This window comes from Tursiops truncatus, chromosome 13, assembly GCF_011762595.2.
Source record: "Tursiops truncatus isolate mTurTru1 chromosome 13, mTurTru1.mat.Y, whole genome shotgun sequence".
In the NCBI taxonomy this organism is placed as follows: domain Eukaryota; kingdom Metazoa; phylum Chordata; class Mammalia; order Artiodactyla; family Delphinidae; genus Tursiops; species Tursiops truncatus.
This window is the reverse complement of record NC_047046.1, coordinates 22,410,891-22,425,930: the sequence shown is the minus strand read 5'-3', so window position 1 is coordinate 22,425,930 and position 15,040 is coordinate 22,410,891. Positions and strand designations below refer to the sequence as shown.

General features: G+C 53.6%; 1 protein-coding gene across 4 annotated transcripts in view; it reads right to left on the bottom strand.

Annotated features, from left to right (window-relative positions):
* The window catches only part of NF2 (NF2, moesin-ezrin-radixin like (MERLIN) tumor suppressor), a 79,311-nt gene that overhangs the window by 4,075 nt on the left and 60,196 nt on the right, over window positions 1-15,040 (bottom strand). Inside the window, exons 13-16 of one of the 4 annotated variants that reach the window (XM_033837149.2) lie at window positions 14,215-14,320; window positions 13,614-13,741; window positions 10,644-10,809; window positions 9,204-9,248 (exon numbers count right to left, since the gene is read on the bottom strand). In XM_033837149.2, coding sequence (XP_033693040.1) covers window positions 9,213-9,248; window positions 10,644-10,809; window positions 13,614-13,741; window positions 14,215-14,320 — 436 coding nt within the window. In that variant the 3' untranslated portion in view covers window positions 9,204-9,212. Of the gene's footprint in view, window positions 1-8,219; window positions 9,249-10,636; window positions 10,810-13,613; window positions 13,742-14,214; window positions 14,321-15,040 lie in introns of those variants that run through there. The other 3 variants (XM_019950511.3, XM_033837148.2, XM_073790281.1) reach the window with 3 other exon arrangements.

The following is a 15,040-nucleotide window of genomic DNA, read 5'->3' as shown; positions in this document are numbered from 1 at the left end:
GGGGCCAGGCTAGATGGTCTGGCCCATTCCCTCAACCTCTGGCAGTCCCTGAATCCAAAGAGAGCTTGGCTCTCCACAGGGTGGGGGAAGAAGACTCCAAACCAACCACTTCACCATCAAAGACACGCAGCATCAGTACACTCAAAATGAGACAGCTTGAGAGCCAGCTCTTTAAATCCTGCCAAATCTTTTGGCCTTGAAGTTCCTGACTAACAAGCTAAATGCAAGGAGACATCTGAGCTCTTTTTTTCAGTGGAACCAATTTCAGAAACCCTTTGGAAAGCCCAGCTCCAACGGGAGTGGAGAAACCTTTCATTTCTTTGCTGAAAAGGAACTCCCTCTAGAAGGATGGGTTTCTCCCTAAACACAAGCAGAGGAGACGGGCCGGGAGTTACGTGCTCTGTGATAATGGGAACAAGGATGGTAACTGGGGAAGAAAGAAAGACAGCCAGAGAGCCACCGGGACAAAAAGGCTCTTGGGGGAAAGTGAATCAAAAGGTGTGAAACCCCGTGTCTCCACTCGGGTTCCTCCCACACTCCCGGGGAGACCTCAGGCCGGCTCCTCACGGTACAGGGGACCTGCAGGGGACGGGGCCTCTGCCGCAGCCCTTCCTTCCATACACTGAGTCACTCACAGGCACGGCCAGACTGACCAACCCAAAGCCCATCTCGGCGGCTGGGTGGTCCTGGGCAGGTCACTGACTCCGTCTGGCCCCAGTTCCCACCGAGAAGCAGGGGTGGTGGCAGCCCCTGCCTCGCAGGGTGACGTGCGGAGGGACAGAAACTCTACAGAGCGCTCGGTGCCGTGCCTGGTGCGTGGTGAAACGCTACAGCTGGTGTTACTAACAGCAGTGTCACATCGCCCCTCCCCCAGCTCCGACTCCTCTCCTTCCAGGGGGAGCAGGGCAGAGGGCAGATTTGGAGGGGTGAGGGCGAAGGCAGGGTTCACAGCCTCTGAGGCAGGGAGAGCAGATGCCCCCAAGAGGCCTGGCCTCTTCCGCAGGCACGGAGCCCGGGCTGTGGGGGCTTCCGAGAGCCTCCTGCCCGTTTGTACAATGATGGTTCCAAGAATTCCTGGATCCTCCTACCGGAGCTGCGTGTTGGCTATCCCCTCGAGGTGCCAGTGGAGGGTTTTGGCAGCTCTGGCAGCGCCAGACTCCAGTCACTTGAGCGTGTGCTTATTGGGAGGCAAAGGCCTCTTCGAGTGGGCAACACACTGCCCTGGATCCCAGCCCGCACTGACCTCCTATCTCACAAGAGCAGCAGTCGCACCCCAGCCCAAGGAGAGGTGCGGTGCGAGATCGAACGCTGGCCGTGCAGAAGCAGGAGAGCACCCTGGACGCGCAGCCTCGGCAAGAAGACAGTACCATGGTCTCCAGGCTGTTGGAGGGATGGGCAGAGCCACCGGACGGAGGTGGCGGACGTGGCTGCTGACACCAAGGGCACTGGAGCGTCCCACCTCGGCCCACAGGCAGACCTGGCTGCCCCGCCCCCGCCTTTCACCCTTTCTGTACAGTTTGTGGTGGTTCCAATTCCAACAGGAAGCCCGTCATCAGAGGATAATCCCGCACGAGCTGACTGGCGCGGCTGGAACCCTTCCTCTGCCTGCCCTACCTCCACAGCGTCCCTCATCTCAGGCATCAGGACCTGCTCATGCTGGAGCACAGGCCGGGGAGCTGGGCAGTGAGGACGGTCCGTGGGGAGAAGCCTGGGCTTCTATCTTCCACATGGGGACTCAAGCCCAGGGGCAGGGAGGTTCCCCCTCAGGCACTGCCAGCTGCGCTCCCGGCCCGGCTCCGCCCCACACCCCAGCCCTCCCCTCACCTGTGGGATCCCTTACCACCTGCTCTTTCTAGAAAGCTCACTGTCACATTTACCGTGTAGCCTCAGGCAGGAGGTATCCGTAAAGGAGGAGGGGAAGGCTTAGAGGAAACAGCACAAAGCTAGCCCTTCAAAAAGGGAACGGCCTCTGCAGGTCGTCTTCGTAGACTCCTGGAAATCGGCTCACAAGCATCCTGGATTCCCGCTACCCTCTCCTACCCCAAGGTGTACAAGCCACGTCAGCATTCGGTACACCTTCCTGCTCAGGGACGGGCCTGGCTCTCCGCACAGCGTGGCAAAGGGACCACAGAGATGACCCGCCACCCTGGGCCTCGCATCCTGCGGTGCCAAACGGTGAGAGCCGGAGTCAGCCGCGAGGGCCACCCACCACCCTGCAGCCCCTTTGGTGATCCAGCAACACCTGTCATCACCCCAGACCCACTGCTTGGGGGGCAGCACCTCCAGGACTGGGGCGGTGCCATGGGGGACTCCCCAGGTGCACAGAACGTGGCTCTACGACCACGCTGCCATGCTGGGCGGACTCCGAATTCCAGCAGGTGGTGAAGCAGAAAGGCCTCATTACGCAGACAGACAAGCAGGGCCTCTTGGACAGTGGCTGCCTCATTCTGGGACCTGTCAAGTCTGGTCCACCTTCTCTGAATCCTTCTGAGGACACGCGGGTAGAGTTCTGCCCGAGCATGACTGGTGGCCACGTCTGCCCCGCACCGTCCAAAACTCCCCCTGGGTCCAGACAGAGGCGGCCAGGGAGTCCTGGCGGCCGCATCCAGCCCCTCCGGGAGCTCTGCACCCCACGTTCCTCTCACCAGTTCCCTGAAGATGACAAAAGAACATGAAGTTTCCTCACCAGGCACGGGACTGACCCGCTTCTCTCTTGCAGCTGTCTCCTCACATCTGATTAAAATCCGCCGTGTGAATAATACAGGAGGAATTAAGTTCTCTCTTGACTGAACCGGCTGTTCAAGTCTGTCACTAATCCAGCTCCATTCTGAGGAGACAAACTTCCTCTTCTTTCTCGGCTGCATATCTGTATGGTGTGGTTTTTGTCTTGGGGGCGCTCTGGCCCACCCGTGGCCTGGCCCCTTCTTCCTGCCCAGCCTTGATAGACACAGCCTGGCAGAGTTCCCCCACAGCCACCTCCCCATCACACTGCCCGTTGTTTGTGACGGCCACCAGGCTGTGCAAGGGCAGGACGGGGAGCCTTCTGGCAGGGCGAGACCTCTTCACACCACCCGAGCTGTGTGCAGTATCACCGAACAGACACCTCCACCAGCTAATGAATCAGATTCGGGAGACACTTCTGTCTCCTTAAAAAGACAGGAGGCTGGTTCCTCCAACCCTAGGGAAGGACTTGGTACCCGGCAGCCTCTCCTGAACCCGGGCATGCAAACAATATGCAGACTCACGGGCTCCCACTCACTGGGCGAGGGTTTCAGGCAGCCCGTCTAGATACAAGGACCTGGCTTGCCCCTGAGAGAGGGCCCCAGGGTGTAGAGACAGCAAGCCTGGAAGCACCAAGACCAGCACCAGGCTTGCCGATCCTTCCTGGCCTGCTCTGCAGTGAAGGCTTCCAGCTACGAAGCTCCTCCGGCCTCACTCCCAGGAGTGCCCCCTGCTGGAAAACCACAGCCCCAGGCTGGCTGCCAGCTCCCTCCTTCCAGCTCTCCTCCAAAAGTCCTTTTGAGAGGGATTGCTTCCCAAAGTGAAGACAGAATAACTAAATGTATTCCGGCACAGAGCCTGCAGCAGCAAGGCTGTTTGATTAAGAATGAATTACACTTTCATCAGCACAGAGAAATTGATTCACAAGGCCGCACTGTGATAATCTTGTTCCTAAAGCAAAAGGGGGTGGGTGGGACACAGAGCCACTTCGGCTATCAATGATGAGAGAGAAGAAGCTCTACAATTAAACTGGGAGAAGAAAACTAACCAGAGCTCCAGGATTCCTCCAACTAGTCTCTGGGGGCCTCACCTCAATCCACTCATCCCCAGGGGGAAAAGAGAAGAAGGGGTGGGGGAGCGTCTAATTCATTTTAAACAAAAAGACCCACAACGCTGAACCCATTTTAGATACTAACCTAATAACTCTAGGCGCTGAGACTCTGCTTGTCCCATAAAAATGCAGTGGAATTGAAATGCAAGCCCTAAAATCATGTTACACTTCCTCTCAACCACTACATATTGAGAACGAAGGAGCGGGGGAGGGCGCAGATACAAAAGGACGGGCAGATTCTCCACCAGGAGCAGGAAGGTGACAGCCAAATCCAGCAGCAGCAAATTCCAACATAATCTCTGGTTTGGGGTGTGATAAACATTCCCCTTCCAAATCAAAGCTGAGGGGGCAGGGCCGGTGAAGGGGGATGGCTGCTATAAACGGGTCAGATTAAGCTATTCAGCTGTCTTGCTAGTTGACAGCTTGTACCCAAATACCATCTGGTGATGTGCACGGGGAGAGAGCTGTCCACACACTTATCCCTAAGCAGAGGTAGGATGAAGGGCCGAGTCCACCACAATTAACAAATCCAGTTTGGTATCAGCTACTGTATCTGCTCTAGAGAGAAATATGCCTGGGAAAACCCAGAGGGTGCCTTTGGTTTACTAATCCTTTAGGGACCTAAAGTGGCAGGATGATGCCTGGAAACCGGTATCTGCCCATGTCTCAAGCTGCCTGTGTGATGCTGGCAGGTCCTCACTTCATTCCTCCACCTGGAAAATGGACGAATCGGCCTGATTCACCTCGCTGGGCAGGGGGAGGCTAACTGATGGGCACAGAGCACTCTGAACGAGCACCTTCGGGAAATGGGGCAGATAGACCGATGTCATTTCAAATTGCCAATATCAGAAGGGAAATCACAGCAAGGATCATAAGAATAGAACCTCGAGCCTGCAGAATGAGTTTGCATCCCGACTCTTCCCTCCCGCTGTTGCGGTGACAAATCAGGTGCTGGAGGAATGCTGCACTGAAACGTATCTTCAGTGCTGAGGGACCAAATGAGATGTCTTACTGCATCCAATAAGGCCCACTAATGTCCTCAGACACTTCCAAATGGTGGTAAAATACCCTAGAAGGGCGAGGCAGGTTTTGCACACTCCTCAACGCCTCCCAAAGGGCAACTGCTTGACCAGGTAAAGCCCACCGACCAAAGGGAGGGACTGGATCGTGGTCTTTTGGCAAAGAGGCTGGTGGAATCTTCTACCTAGGGAGCTACCAGGAACAAGCAAGAAAACTGGAAGCGCTCGACAGTTAAGAGGCGCGTGGACATTCAGTCTGCGTGAGGAGGGAGTGACCTTCAGGGATGAGCCCAGGCTTCATGTCCAGGAGGAGGGTGCCCCGAGACCAGCCCATGCCTGCGACGCCTCCCCCGAGCTTCCCACGGAGCCAGTGCCCTCGCTCCTGTGTTCTTCATCCACACCTGGTGCCTCTGCTGACCCCTGCTCCCCACTCCACTCCTGCTCCCCTTTCTTCTCCACCCTCCCCCCACCACATCTGCCCTGTTCTCACAAAGGGAAAGTTCTGGAGCCAGGGAGCCAAGGCAGGGGACGCTCCACCAGACATCACAGGGTTTCCGAAGCAGGCAGAGCCCTGTGGGTCCCTGAGCGGGGTCTGGGGATGCTGAATGTGTTCACCACACGGGCAGCGCAGCCTGTGGAGCTGCCCCCGTCCAGGCAGGCGATGCTGATGGAGGTCACAAGGGAGGCCTGACTGGTTGCTTTAACTGTGGGAGACGCCTTTCACGCTTCTTCACCCTCGCCCTGTGATTTGTCACTTCCCTGGTGTTTTAAGTGCTCCACTTGACTCGGCCAGCCCTGCATCTCCAAAGGGAGTCCATGCAAATTGAAGATGACATTGAACTTTTATGTCTTCCCGATCTGAGAGAGGCGGCTGGAGCTTCAGATAAATGTCGAGGCTCCTCATTCCTGCTCCTCCACCAGCGGAAGCCACAGCTAGACCTCGATGGTTCACACCATTTACGAAAAAAATAAGCTTTCTAAGCTCTATGACCCACAGGATTTCTCATTTGTCGACTGCCTTTGAAATCCTGTGCTTCTTCAGAGACCACGGGCACAAAAAACAAAGACAAGTTTCCTGGCGCTCATACCAGCCCAGAATTGGGGAGTGAAGCTGTCCCTTGAGAGGGGATGAAGGGTGCGAACGTGTTGTCACCTCCAGAATGTGCTGCCCAGCTAAGTCACACCTGGCCACCACTCACTTCATCAGTGCAGTGGCTCTGAAGGCAAGAGGTTCAAGCCCAAGACACCGTGTCCCCCTCCCCCAGCCTCACTGCCAGACCCCACACCCTCGCTCACAAGACCCAGAGTCCAGGAATACATGTCATGGTCACTCCCCCCGAGAATGCCACAAATCTACGTTCCCAAAGGCAGCTTCTGATCACTAGCACCGCTTGGGACTCAGATGCAAATGCCAAACCAGTTGTACTGATTATCGATTGGGAGAAAATTGAAATATGGAGTTAAGATTAGCAGGAGGAGGGCTTCCCTGGTGGCGCAGTGGTTTAGAGTCCGCCTGCCGATGCAGGGGACACGGGTTCGTGCCCCGGACCGGGAAGATCCCACATGCCGCGGAGCGGCTGAGCCCGTGAGCCATGGCTGCTGAGCCTGCGCGTCCGGAGCCTGTGCTCCGCAATGGGGGAGGCCACAACAGTGAGAGGCCCGCGTACCACAAAAAAAAAAAAAAAAAAAAAAGATTAGCAGGAGGAGAAAAATACAGCCTTGCAAATCCAAATCAGATAGTACAGTCAGCGGAGTTCATTCTGGAGTTTTAAAAGTTTTTACCTCTAAACACACGGAAACTAAAACACTTACTGTATACGCGTGTCACAAGTTGTGCACGTAACTGTGGTACGTCCCTCGGCCCAGGCTCGCAAGCAGATTTGTTTCTTTATATAATTTTAAGCACTCGCTGAGTCCTTACAGTGAACTCACTAAATTCTCATAACAATCCTGGGGGGGAACGAACTGTTTATTCCCTTTTTACAGGTGAGGACACTGACCCTTAACAGAAGGTATGAATTTTAGAGATAGTAAGTGGCAGAGCAGCGGCAACCCTGGTGAAGAAAACTGGACTGCCTCTCAGCATTCCCATGTAACCCGTGGGTAAACCCTTGTAATTAGCTTAAGAGTCACCAGCCCTGGAGGGTCCTGATGAGTCAGGGTCAGACACCAGCCTCGAGGTGAGGCAGGAGAGGACAGACAGCAACGGGGAGGAGTACACCCGGATCACGGGAGGTAGCAGAACCAGTCTTTCCTTGAAGAAATGTATGATCAAAAGACATGAAAAACAAAACAAAAATCAATGCAGGCTGGTTTGAACCAAGATTAATGACAAGTTTCAGGACAATGGACACTCTCCAGTTCACCACCGGTCTGCATTTCTCATCCCGGACTTTCTAGATGGAGCTGTGCCCTTGACATTCTAGGCGCCCACCCTTCAAAGCCCGCCGTGGTATTTCTCATCAGCTAGGCTCACTTCAGCCCAGACCACAGCAGGCACAAGGCCAGAGCCGCCCCAGCACAGCAGGTGACTGGCTGTCAGGCTTGGTCACTGGCCACAGGGACCACCAAAGTCGAGAAAGTGGAAAGTGCATCCAACTTCACGTGTAGCAAAAGCTGCCACTATTTAATCTGGTGATACTAAGTCCAGCTGTCTTAAGAGCCAACTCCATTTTATTAATCCTTGATTAATCAGAATTCTTGATTAACTGGAGCTTGGCAGAATACTTTGAAAACAAGTTCACATCAAGACACTAAATAAAAAGAAAAAAAAAAGGCTTCTGTGCATGTCCTAGGAGCGGTACACATTTGACTACAAATCAAACATCATTTGTCTATAATCACAGCTCAGTGAGAACTGACGGTCAGAACTGGGTCCCTGAAGAAGTTAAGCGTTCTGAATCATTACAGAAAGAAGAGAGATGAAATCATATCAAGGTAGAACAGGACGGTCACATGCAGAGAATATCTGACAGCACAGACTAAGACAAAAAGGGACTTCCTGCATGCCCCTGTGCTTGCCACGGGGTCCAGGAAGCCACCGTGGAGCCGCCCCGGGGTCCTCTGGGTGCCACGGGGTGATCCCTTGAGCAGAGGGGCCACCCGGCCCGCCCACTCCATGCTCTTCACACCTGCCCGGCGTGGAGCATGCGCCGCTTGGTGCTGGCGTGTTCAGCGCCAGCGTGCGGTATGAAAGCTGAAGAAACAGGAGCCTGCTAAACAAAAGTGTCACACGCAAATTGTGGTTCACGCCATGGGTTCCTGGAACCACTGACAGATCGAATCCATCTTCTAATGAGATCCATCTGGGACTTTAATAGCAACCACAAATAGGACCTATCCTATGCCAGATCGCACTGTTTTGCACAGAGCTTCCAATGGGCTTATTTTATTCTAGGAGCAGAAAGCACGGTGAGGACACCAAAGGACACATCCCATGTGACTGTCAGGTGTGGGTGGGCTTGCTGGCGGGGGTACTACTGGGGAGCAGGCGAGGAGCAGAGGCAGGATGTTATTATTGCGCGTAATAAATTCTCTCCACTGCCTAGGCCTGTTGGGAGAATAATGAACTGTTGCAGAAGGAAAGCAGCAATTATTCAATTAATTCACTCCACGAGCACTGACTACCCGTCTGCTGGGTGCCCAGATTTCTCTGTCCCGACATGAATTCACACCGACTGCAACCGTGCCCCAGACTGCGGAGAAGCCCAGGCAGAGGTGGCCGTTAGTGTGCCGGCGAACAGAGTCCGCTTAGCCTGACTGCATATCGACCCCTGTGTTATTGGTTTGCTGTCCTCGAAAAGAGAATAGATGTGTACAGAAAGGGAGGCTCTAGAGGAAAATGAGGGAACACGGGCAGCCCCTTCATCCCACGACCAGAAGCTGCCAGGTATGACTGCAGGTCTTCAGAGGCTGTCACCACATGAAAGGTCTTGATCTCGTTTTAAAGGCACCAGTCTTAAGAACACCCAAATTGACCCCGTTTCCATGCTAGGGTTATTTATCTAAGGAGTACGCCACCAAGACAAAGGACTTTAGACAGACCTGACCGGACAAGAAGCCATGACCTTCCCCAGCCCGACAACGACACAAGATGAAGGACGGCTGGTCCTACAGCCCCAGGACATGCTCTTCAGAACGAGGCAGCCTTCTGGACCCTGGAGGCTGTTCTGGCCCCACAGGGCGGATGCCTGCTCTCAGACTCGAAGCATGCTGCGGCCAGTCCCCAGGCGCCACCTGCCCTCGGGAGGGCTCGGCACGGCCCGGGGACAGAGACAGGCAAGCTCATGCAGGGGTTAGTATCACAGAGGTCAGTCCCATCACCACATACAGAGTACCTGGGAATAACCTACTTTGAGGGCTCAAATGCAGATAGGTCTTCTGCCTTGGGCTTGAGGCTAAACCAGCAAAATAAAATGAAGAAAAACAAAAACATACCCTGTGATATCAACAATGCCACACGTGCCATTTGCAAAATGCTCAGACAGGCCTGAATTGTGACAAGCCACTTCATTTGTGTGTTTTTATGGCTTGGAAACGGGTCTCCCCAGCTTTCAGCACCCCAGGGCCCTGTGGTTGAGGGCCTGGCTCATGGAAGCAGTGGCAAAGATGAGCCTGTGCCCGGCGCCCGGGGGAGGAGTGGGTCAGGGAGGGGTCCGAGGCAGCTCCTGTGAGGCCCAACTGGCTCACTGGCCCAGTCATCCTTCTTTCTCTCTGCTCACTGGCTGAGGCCTCGCTCCAGCTCCCCTTTGCTAACTGTTTCAGAATTTGGTTTGGAAGGGAAACCCGGTAAGTTACAGAAGCTGGAGGAAAGAAGAACGTGGATTGTGGAAAGGTCTCTCCCTCCAGGTCACGCTATTAAAAGGAATTCTCTACTCGGTGCCAATACTAACCGGAGTCAAGAGGGAGGATTCAGGGCTCCCGACTGTACCCCTCAACGATGGCAGGTAGATACAGATCTCTTGAAAACAGACAGTTCTCAAACTGGGAGATCAATTTAAAGACTACGCTAAAGCGTACAAAGTGAAACACATCTAACTATCACCATCTAAACTCAATGAAGAGCCTTGTCTTACTGACCCCCATTTTACGGGTGTTAGCCTGGTCCTGGGGGAAGAGACAGGAGCTGACATCACCTGGCAGGAGAGGACCTTTCCGCTTTGCCCAGCGTAAGAGATGTACACTCTTGGGCTGATAGTTAGTATGGAATTTAACTTCCTCCAAAATGCTGAAAGCTCAAAATATCCGTGGAGAAAGACATGAAACTGTTAGCAACATAAATGAAGTCTCATCTCTTAAAACATTAAGGTTCTTCTAGATACTCCCTTTCAAGTCTGAAAAAAGTTAAAAATTCAGAATTTGGTTTCTAAATCAAGAACAGAATTTTACAGTCCTTGCCACTTAAAAACGCAAAAAGACGAGAGGGAGAGGCCATTCTCAACAGCCTCCCTTTCATTTTGCTTTCTCATTAAGTAAGGCAGCTCCCTGGGCAGAACTCCCCTCGGCTTAAAAGACAGAATTGCTTTACTGCTAAATGATGGATCAAAACCTGTCCTGTAACCGTGATTCATTTCATCAGAGCTTTTAACACAAGCTCCCCTTCCATCGAGTCAATGGATTCACAGACACTGGCAGATTAAATTCCCTTTCTGGCGTGAGTCAAAAAATTTCCTCAACTAGGTACATATAAAAAATGACAACAGTCTAATGACTCGGCTACTGAGGAAACCAGATGCCAACCTCACATTTCATTAACAACTGCCCTAATCAGCAAAAGACAAGAGACTCGGTACCTTTTTAATGGTATTGTGTTTGCTGCTGGTGCCGCCCTGATCAGAGTTCTCGTTGTGCAGAATATCTAAGGCCGTCTCCCTCTCTTTGAGTTTCAAGGCCTCGATCTCTGTCTTGAGTTCGTTGAGCTGCTCCTGCAGGTGCTTGCTCTTCTCCATATACTCCACTCTGCCAGAGAGAGGACAGAGTATCATGGGGTCTGGCAAACAGTGAGGCGCACCGTGGCCGAGAGGCTCCAGACCCACACGCTGCTTGGCCTGGGACCCAGGGTCTGAGCCTGGGGTTCACATCTCTGCTTGGCCACTCGCGGGCCATGGGAGCTTGGGCCAGTCACTAAACTGCTCTGCATCTGTTTCCTCATCCATAAGATAGGGATAACGATCACAGGGCTGTGGTCGGGATTAAACAGAAGGAAGTGTAGGAAAGCCTCAGTAAACTCTCATACCAGTTGTAATGGATAACAGATAGTTTTAGTTCTACACAGAAAACAACACAAGAAACAAGCCTCCTGGCATCCAAAACAATCTTGTCTCAGCCCTTCTCGGAGAAGTAATTCCATTCTAGTGACCTCTTCTGATAGGCCATGGCCACATCCCTACTTGTTTTGGGACATAATCTCCTAAAGATGACAGAAGCTCACTCAGCAAACACCAGGAATAGAAAGATGCCCACCACCACCTGCAAGCACACATGGTTATCTATGAAGGAAGCCATCCTCAGGGTGTCCAGCTACACGGGCACAGCCAGGCAAACTGGGCAGCACAGACACAAGGGACCTTCTGCAGTGATTCCCACGCACGGGTGGTGCCTGGTGCGCACAGGTAATGAGTAAGAAAACATGAACTGTGAAAAAGCAGTAAGCAGCCTCACCCTGATCACACAACCGTGTACTGCTGAGTACGCCTAGAAAACAGTCACACAACCACGTACTGCTGAGCACGCCTAGAAAACAGTCACACAACCGTGTACTGCTGAGCACGCCTAGAAAACAGTCACACAACCGTGTACTGCTGAGCACGCCTAGAAAACAGTCACACAACCGTGTACTGCTGAGCACGCCTAGAAAACAGTCATCACACAACCATGTACTGCTGAGCACGCCTAGAAAACAGTCACACAACCACGTACTGCTGAGCACGCCTAGAAAACAGTCACACAACCACGTACTGCTGAGCACGCCTAGAAAACAGTCACACAACCGTGTACTGCTGAGCACGCCTAGGAAACAGTCACACAACCGTGTACGGCTGAGCACGCCTAGGAAACAGTCACACAACCACGTACTGCTGAGCACGCCTAGGAAACAGTCACACAACCGTGTACTGCTGAGCACGCCTAGGAAACAGTCACACAACCGTGTACGGCTGAGCACGCCTAGGAAACAGTCACACAACCACGTACTGCTGAGCACGCCTAGGAAACAGTCACACAACCGTGTACGGCTGAGCACGCCTAGGAAACAGTCACACAACCACGTACTGCTGAGCACGCCTAGGAAACAGTCACACAACCGTGTACTGCTGAGCACGCCTAGGAAACAGTCACACAACCACGTACTGCTGAGCACGACTAGGAAACAGTCACACAACCGTGTACTGCTGAGCACGCCTAGGAAACAGTCACACAACCGTGTACTGCTGAGCACGCCTAGGAAACAGTCACACAACCACATACTGCTGAGCACGCCTAGAAAACAGTCACACAACCACGTACTGCTGAGCACGCCTAGGAAACAGTCACACAACCACGTACTGCTGAGCACGACTAGGAAACAGTCACACAACCGTGTACTGCTGAGCACGCCTAGGAAACAGTCACACAACCACATACTGCTGAGCACGCCTAGAAAACAGTCACACAACCACGTACTGCTGAGCACGCCTAGGAAACAGTCACACAACCACGTACTGCTGAGCACGCCTAGGAAACAGTCACACAACCGTGTACTGCTGAGCACGCCTAGAAAACAGTGAAGGGCAGAGGGAACTCCACCACGGGTGGAGGGGCTGCGGGTGCCACAGACAGAGACGTTGGGTCCCTCTATCCTCAGGACATGAGCCCAGAGAGCCTTACTGCCCGGCCTGTGGCTGCCCGTGCTGGACACGGAGAGGGTTACCTGAGGACACCAGACAAGGTGAAAGCACATGGGCCGCAAAGTCAGACGGACGAAGCGCTGAACCCCGGATCTGTCCCTCATCAGCTGTGGGGTGCTGGGTGAGCTCCTTAAATGCTCTAAATCTGGGTTCTCATTTATAAATGGGAACACTAAACCTACCTTTGAAGTCAGTTGGTGGGAACGAAATGAGATAAAAGATAAAGGACCCTGTCACCCAGGCACCTCGTGCCTGGCAGCTACTGTGACATTTCCCTGCCCAGCCATGGCACAGATGGCCGATTTACCGACGGCCCTGATTAGGGGACCTCGGTTAGGTGCCCTCTGCAGTGGGGCTCCCTTCCATCTCAGAGCCACGTCCCCTGACCATAAAGTGAAGGAGGAAGACAGCTCAGGGCACGCTGGGCTCAAAGTGCGGATCCCGCAGCAGGGCTGCTCAAGATGACTGTAGCCCCAGCCGTTAGCCCTCCTCAGCCTTGAGCTGGAGTTTCTTCTCTCTCGCCCTTGTTCTAGACATGGGACCCGCCACAGAGCTCAGCCGCCAGAGAACACAACTAGGAAACGTGTCGCATCACCAGGTTAGAACACAACCACCATGGACCACCACGTGAACAGCGGTCTGACTGGCTTGGAGACCTCTGACAGCCAGTCCTAGACTTCAGGTGAGCTCTGGAGTCACTACAAACTCCGGATCACCAATCAAGTGTCATTTTTATCCTGGAAGATGAATGCTGGTCTGTCGCCCTTCATTTCCAATTAGGAAATTCCTCTCCCAGTGGGTGAGGACAGAACAAACCTTTGTAGGAGTTAGTGCCAGGCTGCCCACGCGGGGCACAGGGGAGGGGAGGGGGCTCCGTACTTTTCTTTCTCTATCTCCATGGAAAGCCGCTTCATGTCAGTATCCTTGAAGTCGAAAGACAGGCTGTCACCAATGAGGTTGAAGCTTGGTATGTCAGGAGGCAGTGGGGCTGGGAGTGGGTTCATAGGCTACGAAGGAGAAATCTGATTAGGAGGTTCGGTTCCACAAGAACCAAGGGCACTGCTGCGTCAACCACCCACCCCTCCAGAGGCCACAAAGGCTCTGGACCCAGCGTGCCCACCCCTGAAGCAGAGAGTGAGGCAGTTAGATTTGTTTTGAGGACTTTCTCCTCCCAGATCAGAGGCTCATCTAAAATACGGCCCCAATCTACTTCTCCCACCATCTGCCCTATAAGATCATCAATGGTATCATTTATTACCCCTTGGACCACTTTGCTTCCCACCTCTGTTACTTTGCTTAAACCAAGTCACCTCCCTACGTCCCATCTCTCTTTCAAGGCCCTAGAACATTCTGCACCATTCGCTCCACCATGCGTTTGCTTAACAGTCGCCCTGAAGGCCCCACCAGGGGAACTGGAGGGCTGGGAGGGAAGGGACCACTACGAGGTGAGAAGCAGCGCGGCTGGCAGCCCCAGGCTCACCGGGTATGTGGGCTTGGTGGTGATTTCCAGGAGCTTCTGCTTGGCTCTTCGCTCTGCCTCGCGGGCTTCCTGCAGGTCCTGCTTTAGCTGATCTGCCTCCTTGGCCCTGCAAGGAGAGAAGGGGCCCTCAGCTCCACAGAAGATGACAGGAGGAGGAAAGAGACCCCTCTTCCCCCTTGACCCCTGGAGAGGAGGGAGCTGGATTAACCCTGAGGGTGGCACCAGACCAGGCAAACAAGCACGGGGGTTGGGGGGTGGGGGAGGATTTACATGAAATCAGAACTTCCGAAGCAGGAACAACATTCCCAGGTATTGTTCATTTCAATTGATTTCCAGTTTAAATCAAAACTGGGAGAGCAGTGAAGCAGGTGGCCAGAAGAGTCAAGGATGAACCTTTGCAACTGGGGGAGGGGGAGGGAAATCGGGGGAGGGGCTAGAAGCTTCCTCTGCTTCTTTCTGGGTGAGAGTGGGCTGGGCAAAGGTGTCATACTGGATCACAAAGGGCAGGATGTGAAAGAACTGATTCTTCACGACCCCCAAGTGAAACAACCTCCTCGGGCAGGAAGATAAGTACGTCGCTGAGGGCCTCGTGCCTCGTCAGGACACTGGACCCAGGGGACCCAGCCCAACACACATCATTCACGGGGAAGTGACCGCACATGGAAAGAAAGGAGCCTGGGGCAGGGCAGGAAACGTGGAACCGTATTCCCAGAATGACACGCAAAGAATGGAGAGGAAACTGTAGCGACTGCACCCTGGCAGTGAAAAGCCAAATTCAGGTGTTCTAAACCCACAGACCGAGTGCCGCGAGGAATGAGCCAGGGCT